At 48.7% G+C, this 13,233-nt stretch overlaps 1 protein-coding gene across 1 annotated transcript in view; it reads left to right on the top strand.

Annotated features, from left to right (window-relative positions):
- CFAP77 (cilia and flagella associated protein 77) overlaps positions 1-12,630 on the top strand; it is a 124,613-nt gene extending 111,983 nt beyond the window's left edge. Inside the window, exon 6 of the mRNA XM_014863404.3 lies at positions 11,723-12,630. Within this exon, the coding sequence (XP_014718890.2) occupies positions 11,723-11,845 (123 nt within the window). The 3' untranslated portion in view covers positions 11,846-12,630. The remainder of the gene's footprint in view (positions 1-11,722) is intronic.
- The last annotated feature ends 603 nt before the right edge of the window (positions 12,631-13,233 follow it).

Here is a 13,233-nt window from a genome sequence, read left to right as displayed (position 1 = left end):
TTATAAAAGATTTAGTGTTTCTCATTATTTTCTGTCAAGCTTCACAAGTGATGGCTCCACGGTTATCATTTGCATCCTGGGGTGTGCGTGCACGTGTGTGTGTGTGTGTGTGTCGGATGGGGGCTCCAAAGTGGAGACGGGGAACCGGAAACGGGTCTTTCTCTCTTTGCTTGGCATTTGGCTCCTGCGCAATGGCTTCCAGTGAGACATTCTTCCGGGGCTGAGGTGTTTCAAAGAGAAGTCAAGAGGCAAAGCCCAGATGATGGATGGTTCCATGGCTTCCAGGCCTCCCCCATGGAGCTCTGGTAGAGGCACAGCAGAAAACCCAGTGCACCCGGAGACTGGTCAGCTCCAAGAACCTGCAGACAGTGGCCTGGATGTGCTGGGTAAAATGGTGATCTGAAGCAGAGTCGATGCTCAGGAGAGTTTTCGGGCCACACTCGAGATTTCATCAGGAGGGGCTCACGCTTTCCTTCCAGGCCCCATTTAAAGCCGTTGTCGGCAAGATTCCTTCCTCTGTTTTCCATCCTATATAAGGATTTAATGTTTTTTAAAAGTAGAACCATTTTTTTAAGTGGCACGTATTAGTCTCCCCTATGGGAACATTTGTTGGCTTTTATTTTGTTCCCGCACCCATGCCAAATTGGGGCTGTTCCATATTAACAAGACTCCAGGGAGTCCGTGCTGGCTCCTTTGTCAGCCTCCTGCTGGCCTCTCCATCTCATCTCTTTCAATCTCTGTGTTCTCCTCCTCGCTCTCACCTACCCGCTGGCCATCCCAGGTGAGGGTGACCCAAGGTTGCCTGGAGAGGGAGAGAGAGTTAAGGGCAGGTGCACATGTGGATGTCTTCTCTCAGGGGTTCTGAGTCTTCATTCTTCCTTGTTACCATGGGAGACTCTATTTTGATCTCTTAGAGCAAAAACATGGTACCCTCTCCCTCCCATGTCCCTGGCAGACCTTGCTAATCGATCATTGCACACTTTTCTCATGAGCCTAGATTCAGCCTGAGAATATTTTATAACAGAACACAGGCATCAGCCACCATCCATCTGCTAGAGCTGACACATGAAATAAAGCCTCCTTACCATCCCTGCCTTAGAGGTCCATTTAAAACAATTGCTAAGTATCCTAAAATTCCTTGTCTTTTTATGCTACATTAAGATGATATCTATATAAAAGGAAATAAAATATAGCCCACTAACAGAAAATAGACAAATTGGACTTGATCGAAATTGGTGCTTCAAATGGTACTATCAAGAAAGTGAAAAGACAGCCCCCAGAATAGGAGAGAATATTTGCAAATCATATATCTGATAAGGGACTTGTATCTATGAATATAAATATTGCTCTTATAACTCAGTAATGAAAAGACAAATAACCCAATTTTAAAATGGGCAAAGGATAGGAATAGACATTTCTCCATGGAAGATACACAAATCGCCAATAAGTACATGAAGGACGCTCGAGATCATTAGCCACTAGGGGAATGCAAATCAAAACCACAATGAGACGCCACTGACACCCGCTAACTAGGATGGCTATAATAAAATAAGACAATAACAAGTGTTTGCGAGGATGTGGAGAAGTTGGAGCCCTCACATACGGCTGGTGAGAATAAAAAATGGTGCAGCCACTTTGGACAACACTGTGGCAGTTCCCCAAAAGGGTAAACATACAGTCCACATCTGACCTAGCAATTCCACTCTTTGGTATCTACCCAAAAACATGAAAACGTACATCCAAAAACGTGTACATGAGTGTTCACAGCAGCATTACTCATAATAGCCACAAAGTGGAAACAACCCAAATGTCCTCATCTGATGAAGGGATAAACAAAATGTGGTAGTTCGTATGAAAGAATATTATTCATCAATGAAAAGGAATTAAGAACTGATACAGCGTGGACGAACCTTGAAAACATTATGCTAGGTGAAAGAAGGCAATCACAAAAGACCATGTTTCGTACGATGCCATTTATATGAAATGTCCAGAATAGGCAAATCCATAGAGACAGAAAGCGGTTAGTGGTGGCCAGGGCTGGGGGCGAGAAACGGGGCATGGCTACAAATGGGTACAAGCTTTCTTTTTCAGGGTGACGGAAATGTTCTAAACTTAGATTATGATGGTGGTTGCATAATCCTATGAATATACTAAAAATCATTGATTTACACACTTTAAATGGATGAGTTTTATGACATGTAAATTACATCTCAATAAAGCTGTTTTTTTAAAAAAGGTCAGGCCACTTGAAAAAAAAAAATAGCCCATTTGAGTCAAATGAGTGTTCATCACCCAGATTCTGTCTTTGGAGCCTGGAACAGGATGATAACTGAGCACCATGAAATGGCCCCAGGTGGCGAGGAAGGGTCTGGTGTGTCCCCAGCTCGCCCCGACCATGCACTATGACTCTTACTTACCTGAAGCCTGTCAAACTTAGAAGCTGAGGAGCAGAGGTGGGCACCGACCTGGAGGTTTTTGGGAAGTTCAGCCAAACACCCCACCTTGGTGTTACCCCATTACTCATCTACCAGCATCTAGCAAAGAGATTCATTGTTCAATCTGATCTCAACAGCTGCTGACCAGCCTTAGCTGATCCTTGAGAATGATCTAGAGATGCTGGTACGACTTCTAGAAATAGCAAATCAATTCTCATCTTCAAAGGCACTCATGACTGCCTTTTCTTCGGCCCCAGTAAGGCTCAAGAGCCCGACAGTCAGGGGAGCACCGACCCGGATCCTAGTTCTAGCTTTGGCTTCGAGCTGGGTCTCCTCGAGCCAGTGTCTTAACCATCCTGAGCTTCAGTCTCCTCTCTTGGCAAGTGAAGATGGTCCCCCACCGTTGTCCTCAGAGGGCGACAGCTCTCCCCTCCTCATCTGACACGGTTCTCTGCGGTCCTATGTTAGACCTTGTGGGGAGGCAGGAGGTTTGTTTTCTGAGCCTGAATTTGGATGTTCTTTGAAAACGCAGCGTGTATCAGCAGGGAGGGTCAGGCCTGTGTCCTTGCTCCATCTATTTTTGGACCACAGAGAAATTAGAGCCAGTAGCAGAATAACAATTTAGGGGACCAGATGTCTCGGGAGAGATTGTCACTCTCGTTAATTACTTAAACTACAAACCTGCTACATCAGGGCTGAGGACCCAGCCTGTTCGCCAATGATGTCTCGCACGGATCTGTGCTCTTCCGGGGCCTCTGACCTCCAGCTGCCCCGAACTTGACAGAAATTACTGACCTGGGACTGATCCATAATTTTCAAGTACCTCTCATTAGAGGAGACAGCTCCTCAATCTTTTAAAACAAAAATCTTTCTCCCAGTCACCTAAGCAGTTGTCACTTTAAAAAAAAAAAAAAAACTAAACTAAAATCTCTATAGCTGTCATTTTTTTTAGCTCTTTGGCAGATTTTTTTTTTTTTTCAATCTGGCTATTTTTTCTCAAATCCTATCTTTTGCCTGCTCGGCCCCCAGACTTGGCACTGGAAGGCTTGGAGTCCAGTTGCGGGACCATCGTGTGGCTAATGAGAGGGGACAGGAGAGTCAGCTGGCCCAGCTGCCCCTTCCAGCAGGATGTGTCAGGGGCCTGGACTCCAACAGGCACAAGGGAAAGCTGCTCTGCCTGTGAACTGGTACAGCGGCGGCTGGTTCTTCCTACACAGACACACACCTCTCCACTGCAGGCGTGTCTGAGTATGGTTTTACAAATGACAGCAAGGCCTGACACCAGGCAGAAGGCGCAAAGGGAAACCCGTTGCCCCACTGCTGTAAAGAGCCCCGAGGGGGGCTGCCTCAATGTCCCACCTGAAGCAGAGTCCTCATGCTGGAGGAGCACGACAGCAAGGAGAGAGGAAAGAGAAGGCAAAATGCTGCTCACTCTTTAGCATGTGGACCAAAGCTGTTCCACCCACCCAAAGGCCAGTGCCACCGGGCAAAAGAAAACAACCGACATCTCTCCTCCGGGTCTTGGATGTTTTCTCAGGCACTGAGATGACTCTAAGCCCCGTGCAGCCAGAGATGCCTACCCGGGAGGAGCCCCGGGGAAAGCCAGCACACGCCAGTCACAAACCACTGGATGTGAAGCTGCGTTTGGCAGCACAACTCTTGACGCAAATGGAATCATACAGAAATCTCCAACAAAGAAATCTCGTCAAACAGAGTAACTCTTTGTAAATTGTGGGTGTGGAGGGAGGAGCCCCTGCACAGCCCCATCCCTGGCCCCTAAGTCAATTCTCCAAAGCACAGTTTGAAAATCCTCCTCTGGGGGCCGGCCCGTGGCCAAGTGGTTAAGTTGGTGCGCTCTGCTTCGGCGGCCCAGGGTTTCACCGGTTCGGATCCTGGGCACAGACATGGCACCACTTATGAGGCCATGCTGAGGTGGCGTCCCACATGCCACAACTAGAAGGACCCACAACTAAAATATGCAACAATGTACTGGGGGGCTTTGGGGGAAAAAAAAGAAAATCCTCCCCTGTATTTTTATCTTAAAAAGAGGAAAAGGCAATAATCCCTTATAGAAAAAACTGAGACTGAAACCCTCTCTCCTTTCCTCCCTTTTCTCTATCCTCTCCCTCCCAGTGGCAATGACTTCTGGCATGTTCTTTCCTTCAAGGTCTTTCTACTTAACTAGATTCAGACATATGCTTGAACAACACAGGGAATCGTTTTGTAGGTTTTAAATTTTTTGTATAAACGGCATCATACTTACGTTCCATTCTGTAAATTACACTTTTTTTCATGCAACGTTATTTCTGAGATTTGTATGTGTGGATTCAGATTCACCCAGTCCAACAGAACTTTCTCTGATGACGGAAATGTGCTACGTCTGCCCTGTCCAAGAGTAGCCACTGGCCACATGGCGCTACTGAGCGCTTAGAAAGTGAATCGTGTGATGAAGGGACTGAACTTTTCATTTTAGTTACTTGACATTTACAGAGCCACATGCGGCCAGTGGCTACCACGTTGGACAGTGCCCCTGTGGAATATTCCAGGATGAAATTACCACCTTTGGTTTATCCAGCCCCCACTGATGGACATGCAGTTGTTTCCAGGACTTATTATCATGTTATAAGGAGGATTCTTGCACACACCTCTTAAGCGGACATTTGGAAAGTTTCTCGATGTCTAAGCACGGGGTGTATATCTAAGCATGGACTCGCTGGTTCAGAGGGTGTGCACATGTCCAGCCTTTCTAGCTGATGCCAAATCAAAGTGGTTGTACCAATTAGCACCCTACTAGTAGTGTATGCAAGTTCCCATTTCTGATATCAGACTTATTATTATCAATCTGATGGGCATGAAATGGTATTTTCTTCCTTTATCCCTGATTACATACACTAGGTTGGGCATCTTTCCCTGTGTTCGTTGGCCTTCAGAGTTCCCCTCAGTGAGCTGCCTGTTCGTTTCTTCAGCCCGTTTCTCGATTGCCATGGGACCCCTACACCGCCTCTATCTCCGCGTCTCTGCCTTATTCTTTGAGTCTCTGCGTGTATGTTCCTTCCTCAGGAAGCATTCTCTGGCCTCCACGTGTGAGCTTGATTCTCTGTATTATAAGCTCTTTGAGAATGTGGTGTTTCTTTTAATACTTGGCACAACTACAACTGAATACTTAGCTGCATGATTATATTTTTATGACTAATGTCCTGGCTCCATGATAGCAGAGGCTTTCTAAATTCTCCCTGTATCCTGGTGCCTGGCACAGAGTCTGGCACATAGTGGAAACTCAGTAAGTATTCATTGAGTGAAATAATGAAGACAGCAGTGAACGGACAACTTACCCCCCAACTCAGACCACGTGGGAATCTTTGCTATAACGGTGCCAGTGCATTCCACATAGGGATTTTCTCTTGAAAGTAGACCAGATTTTCAAGGAAGCACAAAAAGCACAACTCCACAAACACCAAAGGCTCCGATTCGTGCAGATTACTGCGGCACCAAAGAAATTAAATTAGAAACCAGTCACAAACGGAAGTAATAAAATTGCCTGGAAATTTAAAAGCATGTTTATAAATAACTTAAGGACCAAAGAAGAAATCGAAGCAGAAATTCGATAGAAATTAGAGGAAAAGAGAACTGAACAAAAATATATACTCAAAACGTGTGAGATGAGAGAAAAGAAAATTTAGATGGAAACATAGTTGCTGATGCTATGTTATATAAATGTTAATATTAGAAAAAAGAAAGATTAAAAGGTAATTAGCTAAGCAGACAACTCTAGATGCTGGAGAAAGAACCACAGAGTAACCTCAAAGAAGGAAATCATTAGGTCAAGAGCCAAATTAATGAAACGTCAAAGGTACAATTAAAGGTATCAATCAGATGAAAGGTTGGTTCATTGCAAGTGGATCAGAAAAGCTCAGAGGCTTTCACATGAATTGGGAAGAGGAATCCAGGAATCCAGACCGCATGGGGCAAAGTGGGGCCACAAGTGGGCAGGGAGTGGACCTCAGGAAAAGTCTATGATCTGGCTGCTGGTCTCAGCTCTGCCCCAGACTCTTGGAGAGCATGGGAGAATGGCTTCCTACCTTGGGCCTCGAATCTTCCATCTGTAGTATGGGAGAGTTGGACTCAATGATCTCCCAGACCTCTTCCACCGCAAGGCTTCTGGTAATCTTTTATTCCAATCTGGTTGCAGAGAGGCAAAGGATATTATCCGGGGAGAGGATTACCATTGCTGGGAGCAGTGTTGACTACAAATCTCTTTTAAGATCTGTTGGCTGCTCACCTCCCCTGCCTCATCTCTTTGTCCCCCAGCCACACTGATTTGCTTTCATTTCCTCTAATTTGCCCAAATTCTTTCCACCTCAGGGCTTTGGCTGGTCCTTACCATCTAGGACATTTTTGCTTTCCTCTTCCCCTGGCTAGCTTCCTCCTCCTCTCTAGAAAGAACTTCCTGCCCCCAGATGGAGTTAGAATTCCCCAGGCCACAGTCTTATTAAATTGCCATTAAACAATTACATGTATAATGTGTTTAGCAGCCACCTCCTGTGGCTGTCGTGCAGAGTTCATGTGGGCAAGCACCCCGGCCTGTCTTCCTCAGGGTGTACTGTGCGCTGGAGGTGCCTGGTCCTTATGTGGCCCATGCTATTTAGATGTTCCCCATTCAAATGGACCAGCACCTTTGCCAACCCCCGCCCACCCTGCTTCCAGGGCTGCTGGCAGGCCAGGACGCTCGCCTCTTATTTACCTGCATTGACCTTAGAGCAACTCGGCTCCATTCAGCAAAGCTGTCTCCTGCCAAAGCCGTTACAGTTTCTTAGCTCCAGGCGGAGACAGACCGCAGATGGCTTAATTTAGAAGCATCTCAGAAGGAATTCCTTGCTCCATAGCTCTTCATCCTTTGACTCTGGGGGTCTGTGGGGTCGTGACCACACACGGCTTGAGGCCTGACTTATAATCAGGATCCTCAGCCGCTGTTTTAGGGGGACAGAGAGTGTGCGCGGGATGGGAGCCACAACGTTCCCAGCGGTGTCTCTCACTCGACTCATTTCACGAGCATTTATTAAGAGAGAGTGGAGTTTATCAATGAAGATCTGGGACCAGAGGCCCACAGTGCCGGGTTCAATCTGTGCAACCTGGAGCAGGCGACGGGGCCTTTTCAGACCTCCACCTCCCCAGCTGTAAAACGCAGACAACATCCAGACTTTCTGGGGCTTGTGAGAAATAAACGCACTGAGCCGGGCAAACGGTGAGTCTGGTATCACAACACTGCTGAAGATTCCAGCTGCGGGCCTCCAGGACAAATTCTGCAGAGCGACACCTTGCTTCTCGGCATTCTGAGAGCTGGAACTCAGGTCCCTGTGGACTCCCGTGTTCTGCTTGAAGATTTCATGGGTACAGAATAGGCCCACTTCTCTTCTCTTCTCTTTCTAAAGACCCATCCTGCATGGGGGGGGTAAGCTTTTGCTTGAGTTGGCTTTTAGGAGAGTCCATCAGACCCAGCCACTAAGCATTGCCTATGGTTTTCACCTTCACACTCATGCGGCACCAAGCCCAGGAGGCACGCGCCCCCTTCCACCTCTGCTGACACCATTTTCCCTCCCGCCCCTCTCTTCTCTCTTCCCTCATCCCGATCCTTCCAGGCCACATTCAAGACCCACCTAGCCTGAGAAGCCTTCCCTGACCACCTGAAGCCGAGTGAACTCTGCCCACTTCCTCCCTTCACTCACTTGTTCATTCACTCATTTGTTCACCCTTCCAACTTTCTTTAAACACCTCCCGAATGCGAGACCCCATGCGAGGCACTGAGGGTCCTCAGGGAACAGGACAGGTGCAGACTCCACCTTGCAGGGCTCCATGCTGGGTGCTTGGGTCACTTAACCCCACAAGATTCTACTCGGAATGGGAATTCATCAACATCAGAGACCACATGCAACACGCCTTCTGCCTCCCCCAGCGCCAGCCCAGTGCTGCTGAGAACACAGCAGGTAGCAGAGTGTGTGTGGTCAGTCACAGAGGGGAGCCTCCTGTGCCCAAAATGTCCCCTCAGGAAACCCAGAGAGAAATGAAACTTGGAATGCTGGAGTACAAAGGGGGTGTCGTCCTGGCATGTATTAGGTGCTTCATCAACATTTTTTAGATGGACAGATGGATGAATATTTCTTCCTCATTGAAGTTTTTAAGTACACAGAGATTACAGAAGAGAAAATTTCTACTAAAGTTCTCTTTCGTGCTGGTTTTAACCTGATTACCGCTAAGCTGAGCAGTGCTTAGGACCTGGATCCTCCGCCACCTCCTAAGGAGATGAGAGTGAGTTCTGAACTTCTCACCATCAGCACCACGCACTGTAAACACTTAATTAACACCGGCCACCCCCACCCCGCCATCGACTCCACCCACCTCCCACCATCACTCTGCCCATTAGTCCTACAGGCTGGACTGCCAGAGAATGCCTAGAGGGAGGGGTCAGTTTGCTGAGCTGGCTATAACAAATTACCACAAACTTGGTGGTTTAAACAATAGACATTTATTCTCCAGAATAAATTTGGAGAATAAAAAAATTTGGAAATAAATTAAATTCGGAAATTTGGAGGCCAGAAATCCAAAATCAAGGTTTCAGCAGGGCCGCACTCTCGCAGAAGGTTCTAAGGGAGAATGCTTTCTTGCTTCTTCCAGCTCCTGGTGGCTCCTGGCGTTCCTGAGCTGTGGCTGCGTCGCGCCAGTCTGTGGCTCCGTCTTCATGTGGCTTCTCCTCTGTGTCTGTGTCTTCTGTCTCGTACAAGGATGCTTGTCATTGGGTTTAGAGCTTAGCTGAATAATTCAGGGTGTTCTCATCTTGGGATCCTTCATCACGTCTGCAAAGACCCTTTTTACAGATAAGATTCTATTCACACGTTCTGGGGATCAGGATGTGGACATATCTTTTGGGGCCAGAAAAGGATTCGTGGAGAAGGCAGAGATGTGGACTACAGAGCTACACTTCCTTGTTAAGCACCATTGGTGACTGGCCACGGGGGACAGAACTATTGTCACTCTGAATGCTACAGAAGACCGTGGGGACCTACGTCCCAGCTGGCTGGGCATCAGAATCAGTCACGGTGCCCATGAGGCCCCTGAAGACCAACGTGCCAGCCTCACTGAGCATCTCTAGCTGCCTTCTGGGAAGCACAGGGTCAGGAAAACCATGTCACAGTGTAAAAATCAAGCCATCCCTTGCCAGAGGCGACACAGAGGTGTCCTTGGAAGCCTTTTTGTTTACTGGCTAACTTCTTCCTGCACAATGTATGGGGTCTTTTCTCAATAACTTTTGTGAGGCCCTTTGGGAATCTTTCTGAAACTGGCGATTGAGCAGAGAATAAGATCATGGGTTGATTCATCAAAACGAGTTGAGCACCAGGTGTTGATCGGGTCCTGGTGGGCATTAGGCGACTGTGGTAAGGGCCCTGTCCTGGTGGATCTGCAGCTTTGAGATTGGGCTCAGGCCCTGCCTGGGCTACAAGATACCAGGACCATCCTGATGCAGATCCAAGAAATCTGAAGCCTGAGGCCAGGGCCAGGATGGCTCCAGGAAACGCGGCCATAGAGGGTCCATGGAAGACTCACAAAAGGTCCACGAATCTTGAAATGGCCTGCACTGTGTTGTATGTTAGGACTTGTGTATATTTTTTTCCAGAGGAGAGGGTTCACAGCTTTCTGCAGAGTCTCCAAAGGGTCTACAATCCCCAGAGAGTGAAGAATGTCATCTTATGTCCTGGAATAACTAAATCTACTCATCATCATTTGATTTTTATGGATTTCTAACAAGCTTCTGTAGCCCCCTGTCCCTTTTCACCTCATGTGTGAGATGTAGGGAGCATCATGGACACAGTGAGAGCCACAGCTGCAGCAGAATGTTCTAGAAAGGATCCAGAACTTAGTACCCAGGAAACCACGGTTGGGCCATGGGCTCTGGTTAAGGGTCATAACTTTCTCCCGGGGTGAAAGCCCGGGGCAGGGAGCCCAGGCCTCGGTGCTCCCTGCTAGGCACCGAGTACAGAGTCTTTCCTAACGGGTCCCTCCTTGTCTTCCCTCTACTTCCTTTTAACATCTTGTCCTCCTCTCGTTTTTCCTTTCTCTCACTTTTCGTCACCGGAGGGCTCCCTGCAGCACTGTGAGTCTAGCTAACCCCAGTAGGGGGCCGACCCTGGCCTGGACTCTTGACAAGAGCCTGTGGCCGTCCCACAACGTGGGTCCTGCTTTACCGTGAAGACATGGCTGAGCCTTCAGCTGCTCCTGCAAACCCAAAGGGCACCTGCCTGCAGACCCTCCACCTCGGCCACCTTGTGAACTTGAGCTCTGGTTGGCTCCAGGACCAGCATGCACACTGCCCTCTGAGCCTGGGAAACCCCTGCTCATCCTTCAAGCATCCCCTGAAGTGTCTCTTCCCCGGAGGCCTCCCACCCCCGCCCCAGGTCCCGGGGAGGGCTGAGCTCATGCTATTTGTGCTCATTGCGTGCACGCATGCACACACACACACACATGCGCCACTCTGTCCATTGTAATAGAATAGCTGTGTGATTATCTTCCTTAGGTTATCCTAAAGTAGAAATGCCATTTTAGGGAGATTTTCTCACACTTGGAGGTGATGTAACAGACCCAGGAGACAGGAGGGCCTTTCACCCCCACCGTTCCTCCAGAAGGAAGGGCAAGCAGAAACACTGACTGCACACAATTTTAACTGAAGCAGCTCCCACTTTTTGGGTCTGTCTCCCTCACATGTTTCCTCCGGAAGGGCGAGGTAACACATACGTAAGCTCTGGTTCGGGTCCTATGGAGTGTCTGTCCTTGACAGGACAGCTGCTACCCTCAGGAGGGGGGTTAGACCACCCTCCTGTGAAGGAGCACGGATGGCACCAGGGAGAGGATGGCACCCCTCAGAGGGGGCGGCTTGCTGGGGGCACTTAGTGGTGGAAAACCAGCCTGTGAAGGTCAATGCTGCCTTGAGGTCCCTCTGCAGGGTGATTCCAGTCATTGTCAGGTGTATTTATCACGTACACATCGTCCTCGGCAATGAGCTGGACAGAAGGGAAAACGCTGGTACCCAGGCAAGCCAGTCTCACCATGTCCATAGCTCATCAGCCCGCGGTGCCAGGACGCTGACAGGACTTGCTCTTCACTCCCTTCCCTCTTACAGCTATTTTTATTCTTACTCTAAGATGGAAGGAGGGGGCAGGCAAGGGAGCCAAGGGGAGCACCTGCACGAGTGCCCCCGGAGCACTCATGCCCACTGACCTGCTCTTCCCTTCTGTCCACAGGTGGGCGCCCATCTGGATACCTTCCCCACCGAGGACGATCGCCAGAGAGCGTTCAAAGCTCACCGGGAAGAGTGTGCTGTGCGCCAGGGGACCCTGAGGATGGGCAACTACACCCACCCCTAGAGCCTTCTGGCCAGTAGGATATTCCCTGAAGGACGCATCTTTCTTGCCCCAACTCATATAAGATGCTCCCCCATTTTTATGGGAGTTCTGCTTCAGCAAGGCCCTCAGATTCAGGTCTTCAGTTCATTATTTTTGATAACAGTGCCCTCCCCCCCCCCCCACTTTTTAGTTCGCCAACACTAGCTTACCTTAGCCCCAGCCACCAGTGACTAAGGGACTCCCTCTCCTCTGGCCTGCCACTTGTCTCTGTTCTTAAGCCCTCACCTGATGAGATAAACCCAAGGTACAAGGCAGATTGTGGACTCCAGACTAAGGGTCGAATCTGCGACTCTGCCCACTGTGTTCAGAACAACCTGTGTATTTTGCAGAAAGCGTGACAGTAACATGCTTTGAAAGCCTCATTTTCTATTCCTAACATGAGTTTTAATGGCTCTTTTTGGGAAGTCTGATGTCTCCCCATGGCAGTTTTATCACCTTGGGATCCCTGAGGGCAGGCAGAGCCAACACTGGCCGTTACTTGGGGCCTGCCTCCTCTCCTCCGTGCTGGGGCCTGTCAATCAGGCAGGCCGAGATGGGCTTCTCCACCTAGAGTGACCTCGGAAGGCCACCCCCTAGGAAGGAGAGAGCCTTCTGGATGAGCAGGTGGGCTGAAAGCGCCCAGGCTGAGGGACTTCTCAGCCAAACTCCCCGGCTCTTCTTACCTCCATCTTTCTGCCTGTTCTTTGGCTTCTCCCCACAAATTATATACTGATCTATTTTAAATTAAAAATGCATGTGTCACCCTCCTCTTGTGTCTTTATTGTGCAGTTGGTGTGAGAACCAACCTCAAACTCTTCAGATGATGTCGTTACCACCTGGAGCCCCTTCAAGGCAGACTGCCTTCTGCAAGATGTCTCGACAGTGCCTGTATGGAGTCAGGCAAATGCCCGAGTTTTTAAATCTCATTTCTAGTCTGAGGATTCCCAATTGTTGACCTTCAACCCAGAGCTCTCCACAGAATTCCAGACTCATTTCTCCAACTGCCCACTTGACGTCTCCACTCAAGCATCTAGTATTCATCTCAAACCAACACAGCCGAGATAGGACACTTGTTTTTTTTTCCACCAAACTTGCTTCTCCCTCTGTTGTTCCCATCTTGTAATGGAGGGCACCATTGACCCAGCTGCCGAAGCCAAAATCTTTCATTACTCTGTTTCCTTCACCTCACATTAAATCCATCAACAAGCCCCTCAACGCTACTTCCAACAGCATCCTGATCCTTCGACTTCCCTCTGAGCCCCCCTCGTCTCTCTGGAGAATTGCAGTAGCTTCACCCTCACCTCCATGCTCCATGGCGCAGCCCCTGGGCACTCAGTGGCTTCTGTTGCTCTTGAAGTAGAATCCACACT

Source organism: Equus asinus, chromosome 10 (genome assembly GCF_041296235.1).
Source record: "Equus asinus isolate D_3611 breed Donkey chromosome 10, EquAss-T2T_v2, whole genome shotgun sequence".
Lineage (NCBI taxonomy): Eukaryota > Metazoa > Chordata > Mammalia > Perissodactyla > Equidae > Equus > Equus asinus.
Note: the sequence above shows the minus strand (reverse complement) of the source record. Positions and strands in the feature narration are given on the sequence as shown.